We start from the raw sequence: 17,879 nt of genomic DNA, 5'->3' as shown, positions 1-17,879 counted from the left end.
GATCGGCTGTAGGGATCAGCTGTAATGGGATCAACTGTACCGGGATCGGCTGTAGGGATCAGCTGTAACGGGATCAGCTGTACCGAGATCAGCTGTAGGGATCGGGATCGGCTATACTGGGGTCGGCTGTAAGGATTACACTCCCATAGGGTGATCCACTCCCCATAGGGAGACAGCCTATAGGGTGACAGCCCCTATAGGGTGACACTCTCCCATAGAGGGGTACACTATAGGGTGACACCCCCCCATAGGATGATCACCTTCCCATAGGGGGACACACTACAGGGTTACAGCCCCCCATAGCGGGGCACCCCCCCCATAGGGTGATCCCCTTCCCATAGGGGGTCACCCTATAGGGTGACACCCCCCCATAGGGTGACACTCCCCATAGAGTGAGCCCCTTCCTATAGGGGGTTACCCCATAGGGTGACACCCCCCCCATAGTGTGACACCCTCTTCCCATAGGGGCTTACCCCATAGGGTGACACCCCCCCATAGGGTGACACTCCCCATAGAGTGAGCCCCTTCCTATAGGGGGTTACCGCATAGGGTGACACCCCCCCATAGGGTGACACCCCCTTCCCATAGGGGGTTACCCCATAGGGTGACACCCCCCCCATAGGGTGACACCCCCTTCCCATAGGGGCTTACCCCATAGGGTGACACCCCCCCATAGGGTGACACCCCCTGCCCATAGGGGGTTACCCCATAGGGTGACACCCCCCCCATAGGGTGACACCCCCTTCCCATAGGGGCTTACCCCATAGGGTGACACCCCCCCATAGGGTGACACCCCCTGCCCATAGGGGGTTACCCCATAGGGTGACACCCCCCCCATAGGGTGACACCCCCTGCCCATAGGGGGTTACCCCATAGGGTGACACCCCCCCATAGGGTGACACCCCCTGCCCATAGGGGCTTACCCCATAGGGTGACACCCCCCCATAGGGTGACACCCCCTTCCCATAGGGGCTTACCCCATAGGGTGACACCCCCCCCATAGGGTGACACCCCCTTCCCATAGGGGGTTACCCCATAGGGTGACACCCCCCCCATAGGGTGACACCCCCTGCCCATAGGGGCTTACCCCATAGGGTGACACCCCCCCCATAGGGTGACACCCCCTTCCCATAGGGGCTTACCCCATAGGGTGACACCCCCCCATAGGGTGACACCCCCTTCCCATAGGGGCTTACCCCATAGGGTGACACCCCCCCCATAGGGTGACACCCCCTTCCCATAGGGGCTTACCCCATAGGGTGACACCCCCCCATAGGGTGACACTCCCCATAGAGTGAGCCCCTTCCTATAGGGGGTTACCGCATAGGGTGACACCCCCCCATAGGGTGACACCCCCTTCCCATAGGGGGTTACCCCATAGGGTGACACCCCCCCCATAGGGTGACACCCCCTTCCCATAGGGGCTTACCCCATAGGGTGACACCCCCCCATAGGGTGACACCCCCTGCCCATAGGGGGTTACCCCATAGGGTGACACCCCCCCATAGGGTGACACCCCCTTCCCATAGGGGCTTACCCCATAGGGTGACACCCCCCCATAGGGTGACACCCCCTTCCCATAGGGGCTTACCCCATAGGGTGACACCCCCCCATAGGGTGACACCCCCTTCCCATAGGGGGTTACCCCATAGGGTGACACCCCCCCATAGGGTGACACCCCCTGCCCATAGGGGGTTACCCCATAGGGTGACACCCCCCCATAGGGTGACACCCTCTTCCCATAGGGGGTTACCCCATAGGGTGACACCCCCCCATAGGGTGACACCCCCCAGGCCTCCCCCCTCCATGGGCTGCCACCTCCGAGACCGCCGCGCCGCCAGGGGGCGCTCTCCTCTTCACCCCCACACAGCGCACGCGCCTCTCCTGCCCAGCGCGGCCCCCGCCGCCTCTCTCTGGCGTCACTTCCGGCGGCGCCGCGCCCGGCGTCGACTTCCGCTTCCGTCCGCCTCGTTGCCGGCAGCCGCCACCGGGCCCGGGAAAGGCGCGCGCGCTCTCGGGACGCTTCCGCTTCCGGTAGGGCGGCCGCGTCGCGGGGGGGCAGCGGCGGCGGTGGGCCTCAGCCTCGGCCTGCCCCGGCCGGCGCCTCCGGGGCGGGGAGCCGGCCCCCGGCCGGGCGCAGCGTGTGCGGGGCAGCGCTACCGCCTCAGCGGTGAACGCCGGGAGCCTCGGCCGGTGCCTCCGGCCGCTCCCTCTGCCCGGTGGGAGCCCCGCCCGGCGGGGCCCTGCCTTTCCCTGACGTTTTTCTCGTTATCTTCGTTTTTAGAAGGAAAACCGGAGCCGCCCGCTGCTCTCCGAGCCGGCCCGGCCCCTCGGGACGGCGGCACCTCCGCCGCTTCTTCTCTGCCGTCCCCGGGCGGGGCTGACGGGGGCTCTTCTTCCTCAGATGCGGCCGCGGAGCCCATGAGGATGGAGGCCCGGGACGCGGCGCGGGCCGTCCACGGCTCCACCTTCAAGGCCTTTCCACTCCCCTCGCGAACCGGACTGCGGGATCCGCTCTCCCAGCCGGACAGCAAGGTGCGGAGAGCGGGTGATCCTCCCCCGGGCCCCCGGCGGTGCTGCAGCGAGCTCCGCCCCGCCCCGGTCGCTCCCTGGGGGGACACACACGTGTTTTTGGGGGGCTGGTGGCTTCTCTTCCTCCCTTTTCCCCTTCCCGTGGCTGTCCCCGTGGGTCGGAGGCGCGCGTGGGCTGGGTCTCTCTGCGCAGCATCCCCCGAGCCTTGAGTTCAGAACCCGCCGGGTGGTTTTGACGGCCCCGTCTCCCCAACGCGTCGGCTGTTAAACCGAAATCACGCGTTGGAATCCGCCCGTGGATCCTACACCCACGCGTGGGCGCGCTGGGCTTACGGCCTCGGCAGGCGCCTGCACGTCGTGTCTCGAGGAGCCGCCAGCGTAGCTGTGAAGCTGATATTTTGTTCTCTAACGAGATGAAAACGCTGTTTTCCTCATTAAAACTGCTATCGCACCGGCAGAGCGGATTTTAGGGGGGGGGACAGGAGAGCGAGCGACGCTTTGGCTGCGTTGTCAGCCTAGGGCGTGTGTGTAATTACACCCGTCTGCTTGGGTAATTACTAATTTATAACGATGTGACTGGGGAGGAGCTGTAACGCCCTCCCCCGTAGTTTTATCGCGCCTGGGGTTTAAGATGGAGCTGTGCTTTCTTCTAATAAAAAGCTGCGATCTTTTCACACAGTTTTTACCCAACAAGATCAGCGGTTTCGCTTGCCCTGCTGGAAATGCATCCTGCGCTCTCAATTACAGCCCAGGTAAGACGTCGTTTTCTGCCCTGGATTATCAATTTTTTGGCTCTTCCCTTCCCCCAGCACCTTGGGGAGGAAGATGTGGCTCTTTATTGACCGCTGCCGTGTTTCTTCCCTGCAGAAGTCCCCGGCCCCGAGAGCTACCGGGCAGCGGGGGAGCCTCGAGCCTTTGGCTCCAGCGCCAACGGGCAGTGGAGGGGCTTGGTTCCCCCTCTGGGCTCCGTGCCGCAGAAGCCGAGGGTGAGCCGAGGCTCTTATCTTGAAGCTCGCAAAAACCCCAGGTGCGTACAGCTCCCCTCCGCGTTTAACCTTCCCCGCAGCGCCCTGTGGGAGCTTCACGTGGGGCTTTTACCCACGCAAACCATCGGTATCGATACAGGGTGAATTCAGGGTGGAAATAGTTGCGCGGGTCGAGGTTGGCCGGGTCCGTAGGTGCCTTTCGGTGTCTATAAACCTCCCTGTGGCAAAAACGCTTCGTAAAGGGTGTGAGCGCTGCTTTTGAGAGGGTACAGCGTGGCGTAACCTGCCTCTCATGGAAGCTAGCGGTGTAACGGCTCCGTTTTGGCTGTAACGGCTCCGTTTTGGCTGTAACGGCTCCGTTTTGGCTGTAACGGCTCCGTTTTGGCTGTATCGGGAGTGCTGGGATGAGAACGGGAACATTGTTACACCCCTGGAAAATCGGGGGAGAAATAGCACGTCACCGTTTTATGAGGAAAAGGCGCACGTGGTGCTGGCTGCAGGAGCTATTTTTGCAGCTGGTAGAAACTCGTGTTGCTTCAGACCTTTCCAGACCGGGTCAAGTCTTTATCGCTCCTGAAAATCCCCGCAGTGGCCAACGTTTGTTTGCAAATAGGGAAAATTAATGACAACGGGAGAAACGCCACGTATTTTTTCCGGGGCTGTTAGGCGAGCCCGAGCGGGGAGAAGCGAGGCGAGGGAGGGCATCTGCTCTTATCGATTAAATACAAACGCCGAGCGCCTCCGGGCGAGGTTCAGCCATTTTGTGGTGCCTGGATGGAAGCGGGAGCTTGGTGGATCTGGCGGGAAGCTCTGGCCGGGGGTTTCTGTGGCTCCTCGGCCTCGCAGTGCCACCTGGTGGCATCTCTTTGGCCGCACAAGCCTCCGGAATGGTTTCCCGATCGAACTGATGGAGAGAACCAGCCTTCAGCTTTGAGAACGTTCTTAAAACACACGTAAAACACCGATTTCTGATCGCCGTTGGGTAGCCTTGGCTGGGTTTGGGGATGGGGGAGAATGAGGTTACGGTTTAAAACAAGCATAAAGTCAAATAAAAGTGTTTCTTTCTCTCCTCGCAGTGGGACGTCCAACAGTTTCGTAGGAAAATCAAACCACCATTGCCATGCATCGGCTTTTCCGATCAAACCCGCTCAGAGTCCCTCCTGGAGCGGTCCGTGTCGCCGCAGCCTGCTTAGCCCCAAGAAAACTCCCCGGCGGTTCATCAGCACGGCGGAAGAGGTAAAGAAAAGGCTGGGAGACCGTTTAGTGGGTGGATTTTTCTGAGGAGATGTCTTTTGGGCGCCATGAAGTGCTTGAGGCGGCTCTAACCGATATTCGCTCCTTCTGCCGGGCAGAAGCTCTGCCCGCGTTCAGACTTCAGCTGCGGTTCGTCTCATCAAGGCTGATGGTTGAACTTTTCAAGACCCCTGGATGCGCTTGCACCAATAAAATCTCTACTTCCATGCGTACCTGCTCGCTGTTCACGGTGTCTTTGTTGAAATCGCGTTGGCTAGACGAATCTGGTTGTTTCCCTGCAGACTGTTCGAGAGGAAGAGCGAGAGATCTACAGGCAGTTGCTTCAGATGGTCACAGGAAAACAATTTTCCACGTCCAAGCCCTCTTCGCTATTCCCCTTCCATCTGTGAGTATGTAAAATGCTCTTCCCCAGCCGACAGCACCACGTGTATTCGCTGGGAACTTAATTTCTCTTGTTCCTAGGTCCAGGTGTTCAAATTCCAGCAAAACCGTAGTGAAAGAAGCTCCCAGCAAGAACTCAAAGCTGTTTGAAGCTCACAGCGTTGCACCAGCCAGTTCAGCAACCAGCGTCCTCAGAGCGCAGGAGCAGCCGTCGCACAAACCGTCGCTCTACTCTGCCCCCACCTACCCCTCCAATATCTTTGAGTCCCGTAACTCCACAGCCCAGCATCAGCAAGAAAATCTACCAGCATCTAACACGCAGTCTGAAGGTAAAAAAAAAAACCCCAACCAAACAAAAAACAAACCCAAAACGAAACCCCAAAACCTGCCAAGCGACTTAAACGTATGTGGCAAACCCACTTTTTCCTTCCCCCTCTGTATTTGGGACTCCTGCAGCAGTTGGGGAAGTGAGTCGTAATTGTGAGGGTAACAACATTCCGTAAACTTTACTCTCCTTAGGGTCAGACTCTGTCATTTTGCTCAAGGTAAAGGATTCCAGAACCCCAGCACCAAGGTAAGAGGCTGTAAGATGCTATCCGGAGGGAGGGGTGGATTACCTTAGCTTTTTTTTTTTAATTCCACGGAGAGGTGAGAATGCAGAGTAAAAGGTGACCGGTGGCTTTCTGAATGTCTTGTGAAGAGAGAGGAGTTTCCTGCAGTTACAGGAGCTTGAGTGTGACGGATCAAACCTCTTCCTTGAGACCTGGCTGCAAATCGCTGGCAGATCTGTCTGTAGCTCTTACTATCGCTCTGGCAATAAGGATGTCCTCAGATAATAACTTACAAATCGCTTTTCAGGCAGTTACTTACTCTCCGTGTGAAGGAGACCACTTACACCTCTCCTTTCTCCCCCTTTCTAGCCTCCCGTTCTTCCAGGCAGAACTGTGGATCAAAGAACTGTAAGTACATGGATTTTTTTGTCTCTGTTTTCCTGTTGTGAGTGTTCACGTGTAGAAATAAACACTGATTTGTTCACATAAACCGCGCTTTTCAGGACCAGCGTCTACGATTCACGAGCTCGGGAGAGGTGGCGGCAAATTGAAGAGCAGAAAGCACTGGCCCTACAGCTGCAAAGCCAGGTAACAGAGAGCGGCTACTGAAAGAACAGTCTTTGCAAGTCCGAACGTTAAACCAGAGAATAGAAAGCAAATTGGAAATGGAAAAATGACAAAAATCGACTCCTTCGGGGTCTGGTGTCTTCGTTGCTTCCCCCTCCCGTGGCAGGGCGCTCGGTAGTGTCGTGGCCAGGAGAAACGCTCCCCCTCCGTGCCCCTTTCTGCATCTCCTGGAACAAATGGCCCCGCGGAGCTCCCTCGCAAGCCCCGGAGAGGTGGCTTCCCTGGACACCACCTAATCCGAAGGTCTCTCCTTCAGCGCTTGCAGGAACAGGAACACTCGGTGCAGGATCTGGTGGATTTAAATCTTCGAGTACCCCTTGAGAAGGAAATCCCCGTCACGGTGGTCCCAGAAGAGAAAGAGGATGCTAAGTCAGCCGATGGTGAAGAGGAGTTCCCTGAAATCACCGAGGTAAATCTGCTTGGATCTAGTGTACGCAAACAGACACCTCTGTACGTAAAAGATCTAAATACGAATGTGATCTCCCGAGATCTGCGCACAGAAACAGATAGCTGCTCCCTTTTGCCACGTACATCTCGTAGCAAGTTTATTCTTTGAGGAGCAAAGAATAAACCTGGGTTTGAGCCCAGCCTTTGTGACGGGAGTAGCAGGAGCTCTCCCTTCCAATGCTGTCTGTGTCCTCCCTGTAGGAAATGGAAAAGGAAATAAAGAACGTATTCCGAGGTGGGAACCAGGACGAGGTCCTCAGTGAAGCTTTTCGGTTAACAATCACTCGGAAAGACATTCAGACCCTCAACAATCTGAACTGGCTCAACGATGAGGTGAGGAGTCTGTCTTAAGGCGTTTTACTTTGGCAATTTAAAGTAGGTTGAAGTGAACAAACGCGTCTGCCTTTTTGCTGAAAGAAGTCAGAGTGAATAGTAGGTGTGGGCTGTGGTTCGTGTTCCGGGGTAGTTAATCTGTGGAGAGACCCTGTGTAGACCAGACACTTGAAGAAATAATAATATTGAAGAAATGATAATTTTGGGAGGAGTGGGACTGACCATGGACATGATCAGGGGAAAAAAAAATGTAAATCTTAAGTATAGAAGACTGCATTCCTAAATCTTTCTGGATTTTTTAAGGCTGAGCTGTTGAAAATCCCTCGGGGCCAGGTCTTCAGAGGGACGGTGGAGGCAAAACCCATTTCTTACCTAATTTTGCGTGGGGGCAGAGCACCTTATGGAGAAGTGTCAACACTCTAACATATCCTGGATGCTTTTTCTTTCCCAGATAATTAATTTCTACATGAATTTGCTGATGGAGCGGAGCAAAGAGAAGGGTTTGCCGGCAGTTCATGCGTTCAATACTTTCTTCTTTACCAAATTAAAAACGGCGGGGTACCAAGCCGTGAAACGGTGGACTAAAAAAGTGGATATCTTCTCTGTGGATCTCCTCTTGGTGCCTATTCATCTGGGAGTGCACTGGTGCCTAGCAGTGAGTGCTTTCGTTATTCACAGTAGAGCGTAGCTGGAGCAGGTCGTCCTGTAAACCCACCTGGCTAAGGCTAAAATTTCATAGGGTTTTGAGTGATGGAGTCGTCAGGTGTTTGCGTGAGGGGAAATATTTGTGCTTGTGGCTAAAATCAAAGTCTAGAGTGAGTAAAAAGAGAGCTGCAACTTTTTGGTGTGTTTAAAGAAAAAAATAGACAGCTGCGAAGGTCACGTTAGGCTAGCTTATTCTCCGGAGAAAGATCTCGTTTCCATGTTCCCACAAACTCGCCTTTAGAGACGTTGCCACGGGATCGTTTTAGAGAGATTTAGATGACAGATACCGCACAGCTTTCTCTACCTCCTGCCCCTCGTTTCGTCCGTCCCTTCCCTTGGCTGCTGGCACCTGTGCAGTAACAGATCGCACGGGGCTTTTAAGCCTGCGTCAGCCTCCTTCGTTCGAACCTCCTCGGAGGGTTTTTAAGCTGCCCGGAAAGGCGGCGCTCAGGCGGGTGGGAGGTGGCGTGGAAATGGGGCATAGGGTCCCAAAAAAACCACCCGAGGGACTCGTGTCTTGAACTGCTCAGTTATGCACACGTCAGCTGGAGCAAAGCCTCTGCAAAGCTATCTCTCGGCAGCTTTAACAATAAGGATAACAGAATGCTCTCGCGTTTTACCCAATTTAGATATTCCAGTGCTTAAATAACGCAGCAGCAAGAGGGGATTTTGGGGAGAGCTGTACCGGGGATGTTAGAAGTCCTCTGAAATCCTTCTCTGCTGTGAAATGGTCTAAGCTTACTTCTTTCTAGCGGCAGAGCGTGTGTCCTGGCAAAGAGAGGAGCTCCTCGTGTTGAGCGTTATTAATGAATCTCTCTTTGTGTAGGTTGTAGACTTCAGGAAAAAAACCATCACCTATTATGACTCCATGGGTGGAATAAACAGCGAAGCCTGCAGGATACTGTTGTGAGTAACACTTATTTGAGTTGTGCCTGTTTAAAAATCGGACAGCTTCTTGTCTTCCTCCGGAAGCGACAACCCTTCCGTGGGGACGGTCCCTTCCTGGGTCCTGAAAGGAGGATTCGGAGGAACATCCTGATTTTCACGCTTCGTGTTTCACCCCGCGTTGCCGACGCAGTCCGCAGTTACAGAGCTGGTCTGCGAGAGAGTCCTGTGCCGATGCCCCGTCTTCGCCTCTTCCCAGAAGATCCGTCAGTGAGGCTGCTCTTATCTTCGTGGGTATAGACGGGTTTCAGACCTTTCTGTTAAGGACGTCGGGCTTTACCCGTCTTGCAGAGTCATCTTGGGCATCATCTTTAGGAGAAAAACGGCTTCTCGGACGCTGAGGGATAGGGGCCCTTCCCTTCTCCTGCAGCCGCTTGAAGAAGTGGCATCTCCTGGCCCCTTCCTCCAGGCGGGAGCTTTTCCTGCCTGTGGCAAAGATCAGCTCGGTAGCTTGACCCTTTGTTCCAAGGAGGAGATTCTGGAGAGCGCGATGGCGTACGTAGGGTGCGGGAGCGTCTCTTGCATCAGGCCGTGGATAAAGGTTTGCACGGGTTTCTTCTCTACCGAGTTCCGTTACACGCCGTGCCGTGCCTCCAAGCCAGAGCTGGGTGCAGGTTCTTCTTCCTGGGTTCGAACCGCAGAGGAGGTCTTGGTTTTCCCATCCTGAGCGATGCTCCAGGAGGGAGCGGAGCGGGCTGCCTACTCTCTGAGCTCTCGTAGAAGAGCGGCGCTTGCGTGTCAAATCCAGAACTGCGTTCCCATATTTGGAAGCCGCTCCTGAAGGGAGCACAATTAAAAATGAGCTACTCTGGGCAAGGGTGAAAAACCCCCTCTTTTCGAAGGTCCCTAGTCACGTAGGGCCATCAGGCTTGATACAAATCAGATTGCAAAGTGATTAACGAAACGCAGTCGCCAGCTCCTCTGTCGCTCCCACGTTGACCCTGGGTCGGCCGTCGGTTCTGTTTCTCGTCTCAGCTTCGCTCCGGCTTGGGAATACGATCCCGAGTCTTCTGGCGTGAGGTTGAGTACGTCAGCGGAGGTGTCAGTCAGTCAAGGAATGTGAATAATGATAAAGACAGACAGCAGACAAATACCATTTCCAGTCCGTTTAGCACCTTCGTTTTCCAGTTCAGGTGCTTTGCAGTCTGCGTGCAGCGGGTTCAGTTAAATAACCGTAAAAATTTCCCTTTTCCACGCTGTTCTGTGATGTTGGTTTAAAGGGAGGAAAGGGAAAGGAAAAGTATAAAATCTTTGGAACTGGCTCAGGGCAGCGTCTCTTAGTTTCGCTGCGTGGCTTGTGCCTCGGTGTTCAAGAACGATGCGAGCGGAGCTGGCCTGCCTTGGGGCAGGGATGGTCTGGCTGAAATCAATTCCTTTCAGCCTGAATTTCTTTGATTCCAAGGAAAAAGGCACGGAGGTCTGATGAAATGAAACACCTGGGAGGTGAGAGGGGGACCCGGCAGTCCTGCCCGTGCTTCGTTTAGGGGTCTGGGATGAGGAAGCAGGTCCCCAAACTGGTAGGAGAGAGTACCAGAGGATACACGGTGATTCAGCCACGCAGGGCGAGTGGTAGAGAGCCGGGATTTCAGGTCACTGTTGCCCTGGACGTAATTGTTTTCCCTCTGTTTCCTTTTAGGAGGCTTTTATTGGTTGAATGCAGTGGGAGGATCACACCGGGAAGAAGGGACGGAGGTCCTATTCATGGTTAGTGACCCTTTCATGCTTTCAATCTTTAGAGCTTCCTAAAGGTGGTGAGTGTCGTACCGTTTTACAGAGGAGGGAAACTGAGGCACAGGGAAGGTAATTGATTAAATACAAGGGCCGCTGGCCGGGCCAGGAGCGAGTAGGGACCACAGACGTTCGTGCTTTGGCTTTCACACAACTTGGGTGTGAGACCTGGAGAGGATTTTAAGAAAGCTGCCTCGGGTTTTACGGGGTTTCTCCTTGGGAAACACGGTGCTCGGTATCTCAGCTCTGCTGGAAGGGTCTGTGTTTTGGAGCGGACGTAAACCAACCTGTTATAATTAGTTAAAAACTTAATTCTGGTCTACCAATGCTGGAGGAGAGCTTAGGGGATAGAGCACACAAAGCGACTCATGCCTGTGAAATCTTCTTATCTCCTGCTAGCGGCAGCGCTTGAAATGCTCACCTTTACATGCCCTTTACTTCAGGGCTTTCAGATATTTAGCAGTATGCTGCGGAGTTGGTTTCAACAATTCCCTGGGGCACCTGGTCAGGTTTTTTTGTGTGTGCGTAAGCACTGCAGAGGGCAAAAATCCATTTTCCGATTTAGGAAAACGAGATTAAAAGCCTGCAGTATGTGATGGGGCATCTCAGGCATGTTGGGTTTTGATTTGGCACGTAACGATGCTTAAAAATTCTGTGTCAAGCTTTTTCCCCTTGAGGTCCTGACAAAGTTCATCAATTAAGTTCTGCCTCCCAAAGTCATCTCGCGATTTGAATTCGAGGCATTTTCTTTCAGTCTCTTCCTAAAAGGTGGGTCAGGCTGTTACCTAGGCAGGACCGGTGCTGTATTTCTTACACGACGTGTCTGATGTTCACTGATCTCCCTGTGCAGGCCAGATTGCTGGAGGCTGCTTTTAGGAAACCGCACAGGTGATGGTCACAGTTCATTATTTCCTAGTTCTTCTAGAAAACAACTCAAAATTTCCTGGCTGCCGAGCGTGTGTCGGTATCGCAGCTGTGGCTTGTGGTGGTAAGAGATAAAACTGGATGTGCAGAAGCCACCTGATCCACTGAAACTCCAGCACCGTTTAAACTTCACCGGTTTCTTCCCTATCTGCCAGACGAGTCTCGCGCTCGGATCCTCTCTCCGCCCCCGCTCCGTATGTGCAGACCCGGTTCCGTGCGGAGACGTTGCTTGGAGGCTCGTCCCGCTTCCTCGTGCGATGCATCCTTTTATTTATCCCCACAGCTTCGCTCCCCGTCTCCAACGTGCGGAACAGAGTGGGCCGTGTGCTGCTGCTCTTTTTTTAGCTGAGGATTCAAGTGGGTTCTGTAGTAGGCAGTAATTGCCAGGATTTTTTTTTTTTTTTTTATTGCAGTTGAAATGAGGCCCTTTAATTAATTAATGTTTTCACCATGTTTGTATTGTGGTGCAGACAGTCTGCTCCCTTCCTCCAGCCGCTCTGCTGGAGGCTCGGCTCACCCTTGTTTTGAACTCGTTGCAAAGAGTTTCTTCTCCATCCATTAGGTTTTTATTTGGAGATGAGATATGGAGACTTCTCATGCTCAGTGAAAGGGGTTTGTTTTTTTTTTTTTTCTTAAATTTACCCCCTGCTGATCTTGTCTTGTCCAAACGGCAGCCGAGTCAAAGCAGCCAAGCAGAGCAATTCCCAAGAGCAATTACAGTCGCTGGCAGCCAGCAGACCCTGTGCTGGGGAATTCGGCTGGGAGCGTGCGTCCAGCTAATGAAGGCTGATAGAAAACGCTTGTCTGGACCTGGTCTGGTCTTGGGGGACTGCCGGGAGGGAGACTCCCCTCCTTGACACTCTCACCTCCAGCAAAACCTATTTCTGGCTATTTTCTAGAGACACGATCGCTAGGATGGGGCTGTATCTGCGTTCAGAGGTTGCTGGGTGGTTCTGCTGCCACTTCGAGGACTTGGTTCAGCGGCCCCTGGGTGTTTCAGGGGCTCTTCAGCCCAGGAGAGTTTTCTTTGAATAGTTCTTTAAAGCTATGATAGAGAAAAGTTCCCTGACTGGCACCAGGGCAGCAAATTCAACCCTGCGTCTTTTGGGCTTGTCTGCGGGTCGCATCGCCCTCTTCTCCCATCGCGTTTCGGCGTTTACTAACAGCAAGATGCGATTTAGCCAAGTCTTTGTGGATCAGATTTCCGAAAGATGGCACATTTCCCCGCGTTGGCGGCCAAACCCGCCTCCCTCTCCGCGCCAGATGCTCTCTTGACCCCTCCGTTCGAGCCAGCAGCGTCTAATCCCTTGCTTTTCCTTTCCAAACTTTCTGATCGCAGCCGCGACAGTGAGAAGGTTCCTCGGGCTGTTTTGAGAAGATGCCCAACGTGAAGGAGATGGTTTCTCTAGATCTTCCTGGTCCTTTTGGTAACCAAGATGAACAGAGGGTGTCTGCAAAGCTGAATGTCACTTAATGACGCCAGCAGCCAACAGAGAGGGGCTTCGTTAGGGCCATTAAGAATGTCTCGGGCCCATCGCCTCGTCTCCTTGGGCTCCCTCTAGTCCACCTTTATGTCTGTGTCCTTCCTGAGCTCCCCTTTCCGTACTTCCCAGTGAAGGGAATGGTTCAGGGTGTTCGTATCCGCAAAGGAAAACGCGTGGCAGTTGCTTGGGCCTGCTTTGGCCATGGTCTTGGTGGAGTTTCTGAACTTTTTCAAGGAGGCAGGAAAAAAAAAAAGCCACTTTTCTGTTCTTCCAGTGGTATAATTTAGGCCAAACTGGTGGAAGCCTCATCGGGCAGAGGAGATGGGCCAGCTTTCCTTCTTCTCCGGTTCTAGGAACTGGAATGGGACTGGCTCTGCGGCTCTTCTCCCTCTGCTGAAGGCTTCTGAAAGGTATTTGACATCCCACCCCCGCCGCGGCTCCTTCTCCCACTTGTGCTCCCTGCTTGACTCCATCCCTGCAGAAGCACCTCGGAGAGGACTGCGGTGTGGCTTTTCGCCTCCCCTCCATCCCCAAGCCTCGGACCTTATTTGAGGAAAATTAGGGTCATCTTCCCTAGCTTGCCTCTTCTTGAAAGCCCTTGCCATCTGTCTTCTGCTGTGATAAGAAGAATTCAAACCGGGAGTGGAAGGGAAACCTGGGAGAAGAGCTCCGGGAGAACATCTGCCAGCGAGCCGAACCCACCACCAGCCTGGAGAGGAGCTTCGTGGTGGTTTTTTTGACGCTTTACACACAGGGCAGTTGTTCCAGAGCTGCTGGGATGCTGTTGAGGTTGTGACAAATTTGCTCCTCTCTACCTTTATGCTAAGTAAGATCCTCAAAAGACCAGAGGCACCAGTTCACAGGATGCCATCAGAGACGGAGTTCAGCTTTCCAGTCTCCCCTCGAGTGTAACGCCCCGCTTGCAGGAGGCAAGCCCCGTGGCCGCTGAGCTTGTCTCTGCTGTGAGTCACTCTCCGATGAATTAGATTTGTTCTTGCTGGTTTATTTGTGGTTTTGACTCTCTGCTTGGCAGGTACTTTTTTTGGATGAGTTGTTAAGTTCTACTTGGTCCTTCTTTTGACTGCCTCAAAGCCCGGGTCTATAGAGCCCTTTTTAAAATGGCCAATGCTGAGACGAAAATATTGGACTTCCATTTTGCATTAATTCTGCAAACATGGCAGAGGACGTCTTAGGTAAACTGACATACAGCGTACTGGCTGGTTTCCCCCGTTCCTCTAAGTAAGCTTTTTTTCTTCTCTTATTTCTACAGGCAATACCTAAAACAGGAAAGTCTTGACAAGAAAAGGAAAGAGTTCGACGCTAATGGCTGGTCGTTGCTGAGTAAGAAGAGCCAGGTAGGTTGGGGCAGTCAGAGGTTTGGAGAAGGGGTCTCTCTTGGTCCTTGCTTTTGTTCTTGGTCCTGATGCGCCTTTCCTGGCTGGTTTTCCCGACGGACACGTCCTTGTGGTGACAAATCCCGGATCTTCAGTGGCAGGCTGCTCCGCTGCAGGTTCCCATCCAGCCCTACGTGGAAGCAGGGAGGCTTTCCTGAGCCAGGGGTGCCCCAGAGCCACCTCGATTCCTGCCGCCCACCCTCTTCTCTCCATCTCCCCTTACTCGCGCTGGGCATTCGCCCGTCCGTGCAGACCTGCCTCGTTAGGACTCGTTTGAGAGAGGTCCTTCGCTTGGAGCTCTTCATCCTTAGAAGCTGGAAAGTGGGGACTGGCTCCTCTGGAGATGACATTTGGGTTTGTGTCCTTTCCTTAAAGGAGATCCCGCAGCAGATGAACGGCAGCGACTGCGGGATGTTTGCCTGCAAATACGCCGACTGCATTACCAAAGACAAGCCCATCAACTTCACTCAGGTAAACCCCCCCCGCCGTCCTCCTCCTCCTCGGGGACGTGGCACTTGTTTGTGCATATTCTGATTTTTCCCAAATGCCCTTCGCCTCCTTCTCTGTGGGTTTAAAAAGTGCCCCCAGCCCGCGTGGGGATTGTCCTGCTGCTCCTTGGAGTAGAGCTGACAGAAGGCACTGCAGCCGGTCTTTACGTCGTGCAAAATTGTTCCTCTAAAGCCACCCTCGGGTCTTCTGCTGTACTCGAATCCACGGGGCACGTCACCGATGCAGCTGGGGAAAGCTTACAAACCCGTAATGGGACCCACTCGTGCTAATGAAAGTGGGGCGTTGTAGCCCGAATCCCGGGGAAATTCAGCGTTACTTAACGTTGTCAGCCTCCGTGGAATATCCCACGTGTGAATATTCCGCTTCTAATTATTAGAGAATGTCACCAGAGCTACTTTATTACCTCAATCTCATCCGCTGTCCTGTTTTCAATAATTAGAAAGTAAATTTTCCCCCCGAGAAAGGCACCACTTACAAAGCTGCACCCAAGCTGCTCGATAAACGGTGATGATGTACGTTTTCTTTCTCTTCTCTCTCTTTTCCCCCCCACCCAAAGCAACACATGCCCTATTTCCGAAAGCGAATGGCCTGGGAAATCCTTCATCGCAAGCTGTTATGATGACCTTGTGCCGAAAGCCGCTTCCTTGCGAGATTGTATCAGAAGTGCCCAAATTTGCCCTGCTCAGCAGCCTGAGCCGCGGCAGGCGTGGACCTGCCCAGGGCTTCGGTCAAAGACCCAACAAACGAACTCTGTACCATATTTTTGATAAAACACCGTTCACGGACCAACGCGCAATAGAAATGTTCAGAAGCACACTTGCCTTTTTCCCCCCCCCCCCCCGTTTTTTCTTTTTTTTGTATTTCGAGACCTATTTTTACAAGCAATTTCAGGTGCTGAGACTTTGAGGGGGCAGCTTCGGACATTGAAGGAACTTTTTTATTTTTCACGGTTTTGCAGCTCTTGCTGCCAGCTTTGCTGAGCTGCTGGCGTGATTTTGGGGGGGGAAGGCTGGATTTCAGAGGAGGAGAAGGCACTTACGTGGCTCGGGATGCTTTGCGCGCTGGGAGAGCTCGAAGTCGGGCGGGCAAAAACCTATTTGGGGGTGAATGTAGGGAGAGTTTTCTTGTAGAGGAACATTTTTGATGTGTCCTCTACTCCTGTGTTATCGCCCCTCTGTCCTCAAAGCCAGCGTTTTCTCACCCATCGCAAACACTGCCCTAATCCTAAGATTATAACCTGTGCGTGGGACAGCCCGGCCATGGGCTTCGGAGAGCCGGGCACGGGGCCGGCGGCCGGTCGGGCATCCCTCGAGGGTGACAGGCAGGAGCTGGGGGATCTTTTGAAAATAACTTGTTTGTTAAATGCCGCTTTTCCAGAGTCGTTTTTCTGCCCGAGGAATTGGTCTCCCAGTTCTTTAGCATCAACTGTTTACGGAAATTCAGGTACAAAACTGTAGAGTAGAGCCGATGCACCGATGAATTGTTTTGTATATATTTCCAAACATTTTTCCGGAGTGACAAAGAACAAAGTCTGCGTGTGCGTTCGGGTTTGGTTTTTTGGTTTTTTTTTTTTTTCTTCTTCTTTTTCCCCTGCCCTGGCTTTGCCTCCTCGCAGGAGCTGGGACCGCGGCTTCTTGCCACCTTTGTCCTTGCGCGGAGGGCCCCAGCTGAGCGGAATGAATCGCTCCTCTCTCTCCGTGATATTTTGCACATGTTTTGCCTGGGGATAAAGGCTGACGCGAGGTCAAAGGTGGCACCGAAGGCAAGGCGCCGTAGTCAAGTCGAGAAGTGCTTCCAAAGGTATCTCCGAGTACGTTCAGACTCCCAGGAGCCTTGAGGACGAGCTGCGTCCCCATCAGCCGTGGGGGGAGAAGTAAAATATTCAGAAGCACTTAAACCCTTCCAAAAAATGGGATTTTTGGGGATGCCCCTGATGCTTCTGAACATTTTACCCCGAGCCCCTCGCTCCTCCGGGCTCTCCGGAACGGTCTCGGATGGGGCTGTGCTGATGCTTTCAACTGTTTTAATTTATTCTCAAGTGCGATGTGGGAGGAAGCGGCGAGTGTTTGACAAACTTCCCAAGCCGCTGAACCTGCTTCTTTTCTCCGGTGTACATAACCTTTTTAAGTATAAGTAAAGAATGAAATAATGTCCACTTTTGTATTTTTGTCTCCAGATAGGGAGGGATATTTTATACATTTTTCTCTACCTGTAAGCAGTAGTTTTGTACAAAAATTTCTCCCTTTCGCCCCTTACTCCCGCCAGGTTGTGTTCTTTGTACCCCTTCCCTCTCCCCTCCGTGTGTTTTATACCGAGTTCATTTACTACCTTTTTCTATCTTTTACTGCGAGTAAAGATCTGAGGAAAAAAAAAAAAAAAAAGTATCTTTTCTCTTTTTCTGCGCCTGGCGTGATTCTCCGTTAAATAAAACGAGCTGTGAGCTCTATCCCTGCACCAGGAGCCGGAGCGTCCCTGTTCGTGAGCGGCCCTTGCTCAGGGAAGGCTATTTTGCGTAATTCACCTTCTAGTTAACATAAATCGCTCTCGGCAGGCTCGGTGCTCCCAATATGGAGATCTTTTAGCCCAATTTGATGGAGGAAGGAGCCAGAGCTGCTGCCGGCTGGAGTTTAAAAGGCCTTGACAGTCGCGTGCTGGGTGTTATCGCCTTCGATTTTGCTGCTTGCTGGAGCTGGAGGCGGTGAGTTGGGAATGGGGATCCCGTCCCAGTAACCTGCTTTAGGGCTTCGTCCCTTCCCACCCCTGGGAAGACGCTTCCAGCCCCCGCCGCCCCGCTCTGAACAGTGGTTCTGGGCTGAAAGAGCCCCTTACAATGTCCCAGGAACAAAATCAACAAGTCCCTTGTTTTCCTTGGCTCCCTGCTCCCAAAAAAACCAGGGAGAAAATGGGCCCGTCAAAGGCGGCTTGTGCCTCGCCTGCGCTGGTACCCCGAAGAGGCTCACACCCCCTCCCCGGCCGCCCGGCTCCCAGCCCTCTGCGGCCACCAAAAATGCATTCAGCATTTATTCCTGCCCTTCTTTCTGGCTTATTAATAGAATAAATCATATTGCCCAGCCTGCC

At 53.4% G+C, this 17,879-nt stretch overlaps 1 protein-coding gene across 6 annotated transcripts; it reads left to right on the top strand.

Annotated features, from left to right (window-relative positions):
* The first annotated feature begins 1,953 nt into the window (after positions 1-1,953).
* Positions 1,954-16,220, top strand: SENP1 (SUMO specific peptidase 1). Of its 6 annotated transcripts, none has more exons than XR_012670477.1 (18): positions 1,958-2,034; positions 2,285-2,535; positions 3,212-3,284; positions 3,400-3,559; positions 4,595-4,754; positions 5,054-5,157; positions 5,235-5,482; positions 5,673-5,727; positions 6,074-6,112; positions 6,208-6,292; positions 6,588-6,740; positions 6,980-7,111; positions 7,563-7,766; positions 8,643-8,722; positions 10,398-10,465; positions 14,168-14,252; positions 14,667-14,762; positions 15,358-16,220. XR_012670477.1 is itself a non-coding variant. In XM_075134035.1 (18 exons), exons 2-18 carry the CDS (start codon positions 2,422-2,424, stop codon positions 15,418-15,420), a joined length of 1,908 nt encoding a protein of 635 aa, XP_074990136.1. In that variant the 5' UTR covers positions 1,958-2,034; positions 2,285-2,421; the 3' UTR covers positions 15,421-16,220. The 6 variants fall into 6 exon arrangements, 3 of the variants coding, with proteins under 3 accessions (XP_074990136.1, XP_074990137.1, XP_074990139.1); XM_075134035.1 differs by lacking the exon at positions 10,398-10,465 and adding an exon at positions 13,251-13,307; XR_012670476.1 differs by lacking the exons at positions 10,398-10,465; positions 14,667-14,762; positions 15,358-16,220 and adding exons at positions 13,251-13,307; positions 13,379-13,859 and having other exon boundaries at positions 1,954-2,034; positions 2,405-2,535; positions 14,168-14,253.
* The last annotated feature ends 1,659 nt before the right edge of the window (positions 16,221-17,879 follow it).

This window comes from Calonectris borealis, chromosome 30 (assembly GCF_964195595.1).
Source record: "Calonectris borealis chromosome 30, bCalBor7.hap1.2, whole genome shotgun sequence".
Classification (NCBI taxonomy): Eukaryota; Metazoa; Chordata; class Aves; order Procellariiformes; family Procellariidae; genus Calonectris; species Calonectris borealis.
The sequence above is the reverse complement of the archived record's forward strand: the minus strand, read 5'-3'. Positions and strand labels throughout refer to the sequence as shown.